General features: G+C 58.9%; 1 protein-coding gene across 1 annotated transcript in view; it reads right to left on the bottom strand.

Moving 5' to 3' along the window:
• Tpcn1 (two pore segment channel 1) overlaps nt 1-9,207 on the bottom strand; it is a 52,781-nt gene that overhangs the window by 24,501 nt on the left and 19,073 nt on the right. The window contains exon 3 of the mRNA XM_048785672.1: nt 4,024-4,270. Within this exon, the coding sequence (XP_048641629.1) occupies nt 4,024-4,270 (247 nt within the window). The remainder of the gene's footprint in view (nt 1-4,023; nt 4,271-9,207) is intronic.

Here is a 9,207-nt window from a genome sequence, read left to right as displayed (position 1 = left end):
TTTTTTTTTTTTTTTTTTTTTTTTTTTTTTTTTTTTTGTAGTGGGAACATTTAAAATCTACTCTCTAGGGGCTGGGCTGGGGCTGAGCAATAGAGCGCTTGCCTTGAGGCCCATCCTTAGCACCACATAAAAATACCTAAATACATATTGTGTCCACCTACAACTAAAAAAAGTAATTCAAAAATTTTTTTAAATCGACCCTCTCAGCAATTCTGAAACAGACACACTACATCATTAACCACGGTCACCACGCTGGACAAGGGTCTCAGGGACTCAGTCCTCCTGTCTGACGGAAGCTTTACTACCTCACCTGCTCTTCCTGCCCTGGTGACCCCGTTCAGCCTCCACCTCTGCAACCTCAGTGTGAGGCGGGCAGCGCCGCCTTCCTGTGGCGGCTCACTCCACGTCACATCTCGCTCTCCAGGTCCATCCACGCTGTCACAAATGACAGGAGCTGGTCCCCTTTCAAGGCGCACAGTCTATTCTGAGTCTACCACAGGTTTCTTTTGTCCATTCACCTCTCACGACTCCTGGCCCCGCACCCTTGGCCACTATGAGTGGCTGCAAGGACCACGGGCGCGCACGTCTCTCTGACACACCGACGTCAGCCCCTCTCGGAAGGGCCCAGAGGTGGGACCGCAGGGCATAGCAGGTCTGCTTGGCTTCCTGAGCACCCCCAGGTTTTTTCACATCCCGCACGTGAGGGTCCCTCCTCGGCCTCCTCACCAGCACACACCCCAAGGCCACTGCTGGCCCTCCTTGTTACCATCAGCCTTTGGGGGCTTCCTTATGGTCCCTGGAGTTGGTGGACACAGTGTGAGTGGGGGGCGTCTGGCCTCAAGGGTCCATCCCCCACCTGGACAGCCAACCTCAGTGGCTTCGCAGGCACTTCCCCAGCCGCTGGGCTGCGGGCACTGGCTCTGTCTTCTTGAGTGGCAGAGGCTAGTGCCTGCCTCTGACCCACAGCAACCTCTGGAGACATTTCTGGTTGTCAGTGTGAAGGTTGAAAATGCTCCCCGGCAGCTGCAGGGTCCATCCCAGTGATCACCCTCGCCATCCTCACGGAGGCTCCTCCTGGGAAGGCCTGGGCTGCGGCTTACAGGGGACCCGGAGCAGGTCACTTCCTGAAGCTGACCCGCTGCTGCCCTCCTGAGCAACTGCAGACCAGCGGGGGGGCCACAAAGGGCCCACACCTCCAAGCCAGAGGTGGCAGGCTGGTGCAGCCTGTGGTCTGTGCAGGGCCCCAGGGACAGGGACAATAGGCACAGTGGCCAGGAAGCTTCTCGGCTGAATTACTTTAGAAAATGTGACTCTTGCGCAACTTCTCCCAACAAGTGGCCCGGAAGTCAGAGGAAGGCACTGCCGCAGGGGCTCCGACTTGAACTCCAGAACCTGGAGGCGCCGGACAGGAGACGGGGACACCATCTCACCAAAGAAGCCCGAGGAAACCCTTCCCGGGGGACTGGGTTCCGATCTGAGCCTAAAGGACAACACGGGGCTCGTCTCCTGCCTGCTGTGCGCGAGCCACTCGAGGACACGTCAGGAAGGCCAGTGGGACGGCCTCTCCGCTCCCTGGGGCTCAAGTCCACACAGACGTGAGCGCTGGACATGTGGCTCCCGAGGGTGAGGCACTGGGGAGGAACGTGGGAGAGGAGGAGAGGGGACCATGGGCACCAGCCAGGGCCACCAACCCTCACACACCAGCAGCTCGGTGCAGGGGCCCCGCTGCAGCTCAGCCACGGGCCAAAAGAGGAAGCCACCTGACACCAGCCGACATTCCACAAGCGGTCACCATGCTGCCCACGGGGACCCAGGCTGCCCAAGCTTTTGTTCTCTAAAACTGATGCATGTTTTGGTAAAAATAACTCAAATAACACACAGACGTAGAAGGTGGTAAGACGCCCATCAGGGCTGGGGCTATGGCTCAGCGGTAGATCGCTCGCCTTGCACGCAAGAGGCCCTGGGTTCGTTCCTCAGCACCACATAAAAATAAATAAGTGAAATAAAGGTGTTGTGTCCAACTACAACTAAAAAGTAAATATTAAAAAAAAAATAGAATCCCATCAGCCAGAGGTCACCAGCCCTGTGCTAGGTGAACACTTTCCAGATGTGTGGCTCTGCACATGCGTGCACACTCACAAGCACACTCTCATACACATACACTCACATACACACATATACTCACACATGCACACTTGAGCACACACGCATACATACACACATGCACGCACACACACACATGCACACTCACACGTACACACTCATGCACACACACATACACACACGCCACGATAGGTACATAAAACTTTCCATAAAAATGATCGCGACACATCTGATGCTCCATCACCTCTATTTCCACAAGTACCGTGGCCAATTTCAAGTGGATACAATGTGGCCAGAAGGACAGACGTGCTGGGGACAGCTCTGCCCCGGGGCTGTGTGCAGGCTGACCAAGGACAGCCCAGGCTCCACCTCTGAACCATGCCCCAGCCCCAGATGGACAGTTTAAACCCACCCTGGGGACTTGCTAGCAGGGGCCTGGGCATCGCTTGGCCTCTCTGAACCTCCACTGTAAAGCAGGAGGTGATGATGCCAGCCCGGGCACCTGGTGTGAGGACAAGCAGGTGCCCCACAAAGTCTCCAAATCCATCACCAGCACTCTCCCCTGCTTAGGGAGAGAAGGAATTACCAGATTCCCGAGTCCCTGGCTCTGACCTCAGGGAAGGGACACTAACAGGCGGGCCCAGCTCCCTACTGCGTCCCTGCACTGTTTCTATGGCCTCTACTTGAATCAAACATCTGCAGAGGAACCAAGGCACCTGCGCAGCTCTGTGTGAAAACACAGACACAGACAGACAGCTGGACAACACCGAGTGGACACCTGGACTGAATGACATCTTTTTTTTTTTTTTTACATGACAATACAAATCCTTGCAGGGGAGAACTGCTTCAGAGAAAAGAGATGAGGAAAATCATCATTCAAATGAATTTAAGAAAAATCCTATTCTTCACCCAAATCCTCACTGAATGGACACCAGAGACCAGAATCCGACTGTGACAAGATCAGGCACAGAGGCCGAGAGGCTGGGCTGGTGGTGGAGGGCAGGTCTCCAGGGAACAGACTCTTGCTGGCTGAGGAGGCCCCAGGAAACGCGACCCCTTCCACCCAGTCGCCTGTCCCCCAGTCTCTGCAGTAAGAGCGCGGGGTCACCATGAAGAATCAGGGAGCGCGACAAGGGAACAAACCCAGGCCTTCACAACAGCTGAGTGAAAGAGGCTGACTCCCCTGATGTCATCTAAAGTCACTGGGATGACATTTACATGAGGTCATAATACAAGAGAAAAGCGTGTGCTGCGCACTATTAACAAAATGCAGACTATGGCTCGGGGTGTGCTCGGGGTGCAACGCCTGCCCAGGGTGCACAAGGCCCTGGGCACCTCCCTGACAAAGGACACCAGCGGATCACACAGCCACAGACCCCACGTGACTTGTTTTGGATATGGAGTCCTGCTCTGTTGCCCAGACTGGCCTTGAATAGCTGGGCTCCAGCAGGCCCTCCCCTGGCCTCCTGAGGAGGGGGACTACCAGAGTGACCCTCCAGGCCTGGCTCTGCCTGGCGGTGGCTTGGTTGGTTTTCTTAGGGGCACTGGGGTGGAGTCAGGCTCCTTACCACTGAGAGTCACCCCAGCCCTTCTCATGTTTGATCTGAAACAGGCTCTCACTCAGCGCTGGGCTGGCCTTGACCTTCAGCCCTCCTGCCTCCTGAGCGGCTGGATTCCAGGTGGATGCCCCTCGCCTGGGTGTGCGTACTTAATACAGAAGGAAACCACGGGGACAGGACTGGCCGGGTGCCCGTTCCTTCATTTCCTCCTCGTCCCTTGGTTTGTGATGACGAGCATGTATTACTTTTACAGAAAAGCATTACTGTCTTATTTTTTTCCAAAAAAATGAACAAACAAAAACCGTGCTACGTGGTGGAGGTGAGAGCAGCCGCAGGCTGGATGGGAAAGGATGAAGGTCCTCAGTCCCCCGTGGCCGGCAGACCTGCCCCAGGACAAAGGCTATAAAGCAGGGGCGCCCGGCAAGTCAAGAGGGCAGCATGGGGACTCTGCTCCCCAGGGGCCGGCCAGGAGACACTCACCTGGAGGTAGATGGCTGCCTCTTGATAGTTCATCTCCCAGTTGTGGCTGGAGGGGCTGGAGGGGGGGCTCTCTCCGCCAGAGACCAGACTGGGGGCCCGGGAGTCGTGGGCGGCATGGCTGCCCCCATCTGCATGGGGAGAGGAGAGACATTAGAGAGCAGGCTGCAGGCAGAAGGGCCAACAGTCACCGCCCGCTCACACACACCTGTCACCTGCAAGGCAGCGCTCACCCTGTGTGCTAAGGACAGCAAGAATCGCGAGGGCTGGCCTAAAGTGAGGAGACAAGGACACAGGGGGTGCAGTGCGTGGGGAGGAAGCCCACCTCTGCTTATCCTCACAGAGAGGAGCCCCGAAGGAAGAAGGAGAACTCTGAGGTGGGTGGCCTGGGGCGGCGAGGGGGACCTGGGGCGGTGAGGGGGCCCGGGGCGGGAAGGAATGGCAGGGCCCAGCCTCGGGGGTCCTCTTTCTGTAGACTTTTGTTGAGATCCCGTTTCTGCAAACATCTAAAGGCCCGGATGTGCCCCTGAGGCAGGGTCAGCCGCTGCCTGTCCTTGCTGACATGGGCGCCCTCCTTCTCCAGCGCCTGCTGGCCGCTCTGGGGAATGCCCCCTCCCTGCCCTGTGTCCACACTGCCTGGTTCTGGCTGAGCCACCCTGGCTCCCAGGCAGGTGACCTGGGCTAGGCAATAAGAGCCCCCATCCTGCTTGGCACAGAGTGGTGCAGGTATCGGTGCTGACCCCCGCCCAGCCAGCCAGGGCTGTGCTTGGAACTCCTCCCACACCAATTCAGGGGGGCTCTTTCCCTCCTCGGCTGCCAAGAGACGGACATCAACAGAGAATAGCAATAGCTGGAGATAAGGTGGCTGCACCCTGGGGATCCTTAACTTCCAAAACCCGAGGTGATAGGATCTGAGTGTGTTTGAGCTGGATTTGTCTCAAGAATGTGGAGTCTCCACTGAACTCATGGGAAACCAGGGCCCCAGGAAATGGCTCTTGGCCTGTGAATTTATTGGGGAGAAGTGAATCGAGGGTGAAGATTCACACCCTGGATGATACATCTGTGATACACCTGTAGGAAGATAAGGAATCGAGGGTTTGGCTGTTGCCATGGGCACAGTTGGCAGGAAGCCAGCAGGTAAGGTGACAGCCAGCAGGAAACAGCAGGAAGACAGCACTCACGGGGCTGCTGGTCATAAACAAAGGGTACTTCTGATCGGGAACTGCCAGGAGAGGGCGGCCTGCCGGGCCATCTGCAAAGCCCTGTCCCTCCCTGAGTTTGCAGGCAGGAGCCTGCGTGTGGGCAGGGTGTGCCAACCCAGGATGCAGCCCAGGAGTCAGGGAGGGCGCTCCGGCGTGGCGTCCCCTCTCCTAGCAACCTGTCTCAACCGTGTCTTATCAAAGTACCGGCCCTGTCCACAGAGTTTGAGAAACATAACTATAGACCGTCCCTGCCCAGATTCTGGTGTATCTTCTGCCGTCCGACACAGTGACTGTCACATCTGGAAGGACCCCGAGGACCGCTTCACTGAGGCACACTTCTCAATGGGGACACTGAGCGTTGAGAAGGGTGCGATGCATGTGGTGCAGTGCGGTGCAGTGGGGCCAACGACCACAAAGCCAGGTCTCCCGGCTGCCCATCTAGAACTTTCCTCAGCACCATCATTCATCACTCACTCCTCCCAGAGGGACAGGAGGATGGCTCTACACACCAGCTGTCCCCCACGGGCCATCGTGGACTGACAGCATGCAGCTGTGGGACCGGTTTAGTAACTGTGACCCCAAACAAAAGTGACAGGTGGTGCAGAGACTGTCCCTCGCCCTGGCCAGAGCTTCCAGACATACCCCACGGGCCACAGGTGACTTGTGGACAGGCAGAGGGCTGTGTGGGTGCTGGGAGCGTGTCTTCCCTGGCCAGCAGTGGGACAGCCACGTCAGCAGAGCCTGGGGCAGCAGGGGCCTCAGGAAGCCGGAGGGTGGTCCCTCCCAGGGTGCCGCAGGACAGCCCGGGCTGGGCGTGCCTGGACCACAAGCTCTCTGAGAACATGCATCGCGAATATGTGTCAAATTTTAACGTCTAAATAAGTATAAGAGTTTAGGGCAACCGAACAACAACCGTAAAAACCTCTCCTCGGTGGCTGTGTGCTCTGTCTGTGGGGGCCTGAGCCTCCTCTCTGGGCCAGAGCAAGCCTCTCCTGCTGCCTCCACCCTAGAGCAGCCTCTGGTGGCTGGATTCTGGATCTACTGTAACAGCATCCTCAAAACCCCAGGCTGATGGTACCTCTCCTTTGCCCTGGCAGGTCTCCCTGGGAGACGGCTACAACCCTGGGTTACGGGGCCGGTGGAAGGCCCCCAACACCCCTGTGGTCACCTTGTCCCCGCCTCCCTCCCGCTGGATGACTCCCTGTCACTCTGGAACATGCCTGGAACTTTCCTCCTACTGGTCCTTGCACCTCTGGTCCCCTCTTCCCTGCCTGGCCCCACCCCCACACCGGCCTCTCGCACTGCCTGGTGCTTCCTCGGGTGGCTGCATTCCCACCTCCTCACCTGGGGGCCTGTTTCCCTGCCTGGAACGTCAGCTGGGGACAGGGATGTCTGTCTTGTTCACTGTGGCGCCTGGAGGCCCAGCACAGTGTGGGGCAGGAGGCACAAGGGGTGAACCAGGAGACCCTGCCCTAGAAACCCCACATGCTGCCACACGGCGACTGAGGCAGGGAACAAGAAGCAAGCACTGGCCCAGGGGCCTGGGGAGGATGGACCACCCAGGGACCCAGAGAGCAGGGGCAGCGCCGAGGGGGCGGACCAGGGGGGACAGGATCTCTTTGAATTTGTAAATATCATTCTTCTGAAAACTGGCTGCGGAAAGATGATTTTCCACATGGTAATTCAGGGCGGAGGCTTAAAGAGAGAAGCAAAGGGAAACTGGGAAACTGGCTGCAGAGCTGGGGAGGGAGCTGGGGAGAGAGCCAGGAGGGCAGGGCTCCCTCCAGGACTTTGTTCCTGCTTCCAGCCACAGGCCTCCTTGCACTGCCCCAAAACAGAGCCAGCAAGCTCTCCAGCCCCCCGGAAGGCAAAGCTGGTGGCTTGTTTGTGACTCTCACATGTGGGGCTGACAGGCCTGGGCCACGTGGCTGAGGGGCTTTTCAAGGAAGCCCCAGGTGATGTGGAAAAGGCTTCTTCACCCGGTGCCTGTGGCTGGCTGGCGGCACATTTAGGGATTACAGAGAGGGCTCAGCGCAGGCAGGGTCCGCCCCCCCATTCCTTCTACACAACAGCCAGGTCCAAAAGCACTTCCTAGGCTGCGGAGGCAGAGCCGCCACCCGCCAGGCTCCATTCCCTGCTCCGCTTCCCAGGCTAAGAAGTGCCAAAAGGAGATGGAAACTCCCCAACTGCCCGGGGTCTCAGCAGCTTCCCAGGGGGAAGGGCAGCTGAGGTTGGGGCAGGAGCCGAGGGTGGTGCAGAAGCCGCAGAGGGGGGAGGCCAGGGGAGCGCTAGGTGGGTGGGACCCCACATGGGCCTGGGCATTTAGGTGGGGCACTGTTGTAGGAGTGAGTCCTGCTCCTGGGACTGATCAGGGCCAGGCCTCCGGGTCCTCAGAGAAGCACTCCCCATGGCTCTGATGGGTTACTACCAGGCGAGAGGACCAGAGGACAATCTGTCTGATGGCACAGAAGGCCCAGTCAGTCGCTCCAGGTCCTCTGCCTGTGCTGTGCAGACCCTGGCGTTGCCTTGCAACCCTGCCCTGGCATCCTTCTGCCCACCGAGCCCAGAGCCTGCTCTGCATTTCCTGGAGAAACACAGGCTCCAAGGTCGCCACGCAAATGTCGGGGGTTCACACCACACCACCCTACTAGCTCCACCCTGTGGGCTGGGACAAGCCTCTCCGGTGGGGACTAGTGGAGGCCAGGTCAGAGTCGACCCCGTAGGACCTCTCTGACCTAGTCCTTGCCAGGACAGTGCTTCCAGGTGACCTGCAAGGCGAGGAGCAGAGCATACCGTAAGGGCCCAGCCGGAGGAACAGGCCCGACCTCACCACAGGGTGGGTGGGCCGCTGGGCCTCCACAGCCTCAGTCAGGAGCAGGGCAGGAAGCCCCTGCCTCTGCATTTCCGCCTGGTCTAGAAGGTGGCTGGGCTGGAAACTCAGAAGGAAGGACAGAGGATGCCCATGGCCAGAGGGAGAAGCGGCCTCTAGGCCCTCGCAGCAGGGAGCGTCTCCACGGGAGGCTTCGGAAGGCCCAGGATACCACTGGAACATTCCTGGCAACCAGGAAGAGCACGGTGCCTGGGGGAGCCCCACAGAGGGGAACAGCGCGCTCTGTACTCGCTGTGCCCAGGCAAGCGCTCTACGAAACCCAGGCTGGCAGACTGGCATGCCCCTCAGGCCAAACCACGGCCACTGAAGATCCAGGAGGCCCCTGCCCCTGATCCTCCCTCCTCGAGCTTGGCAGTCAGCCCAAGGAGGTGAGCCTGCGGCCACGGGAGGACAGCGGAAAGGAACGGGAAGAAAGCGCTGAGCTGACAGCATGGAGCTACGACACCCCCCCACACACACCGACCCAGAACACAGGCAGCTGCACGCAGAGCAGGCGGCCAGGGTGACCTGCCTGCACAGATGGCCTCGCCCCTCCACTGATGTAACAGGCCCAGGCTCTCAGCAAACAGCTGGCTGCCCTGTGTGGAGCCTCCAAAAGGGCCCTGTAGAGAATCCAGGGTTTCCGCTAGCTGGAGCCCAGCACGCGGCAGTGCCCTGGAGCCACTGGATAAACAGAAACAGCTTCCATATGCCGCCAGGAGTGCGCCTGGCAGGGGGCGGGGCAGGCCCGTGCCACCCCCACCCGCAGGTGCTGGGTCAGCTCCGCTGGGTAAACCCCGGGCCTTGGTCTTAGGCCTGGGGACAGAGGTCGCCGCTTTGAATAAACCCACAAGGGTCACTTGGCAGAGCGCGAGCTTTCTCGGGTGGAGTGACACTGGGGCTCCAACCCATTCCTGTCTCCACCTTCCTCCATCGCACTTTTTAAAATGCTCGCAGCATCACACACTCACACCCCCACCCTCGCGCCCCTTCCTCC

The sequence above is a fragment of the Marmota marmota genome, unplaced genomic scaffold, assembly GCF_001458135.2.
Source record: "Marmota marmota marmota unplaced genomic scaffold, marMar, whole genome shotgun sequence".
Lineage (NCBI taxonomy): Eukaryota > Metazoa > Chordata > Mammalia > Rodentia > Sciuridae > Marmota > Marmota marmota.
The sequence above is the reverse complement of the archived record's forward strand: the minus strand, read 5'-3'. Positions and strand labels throughout refer to the sequence as shown.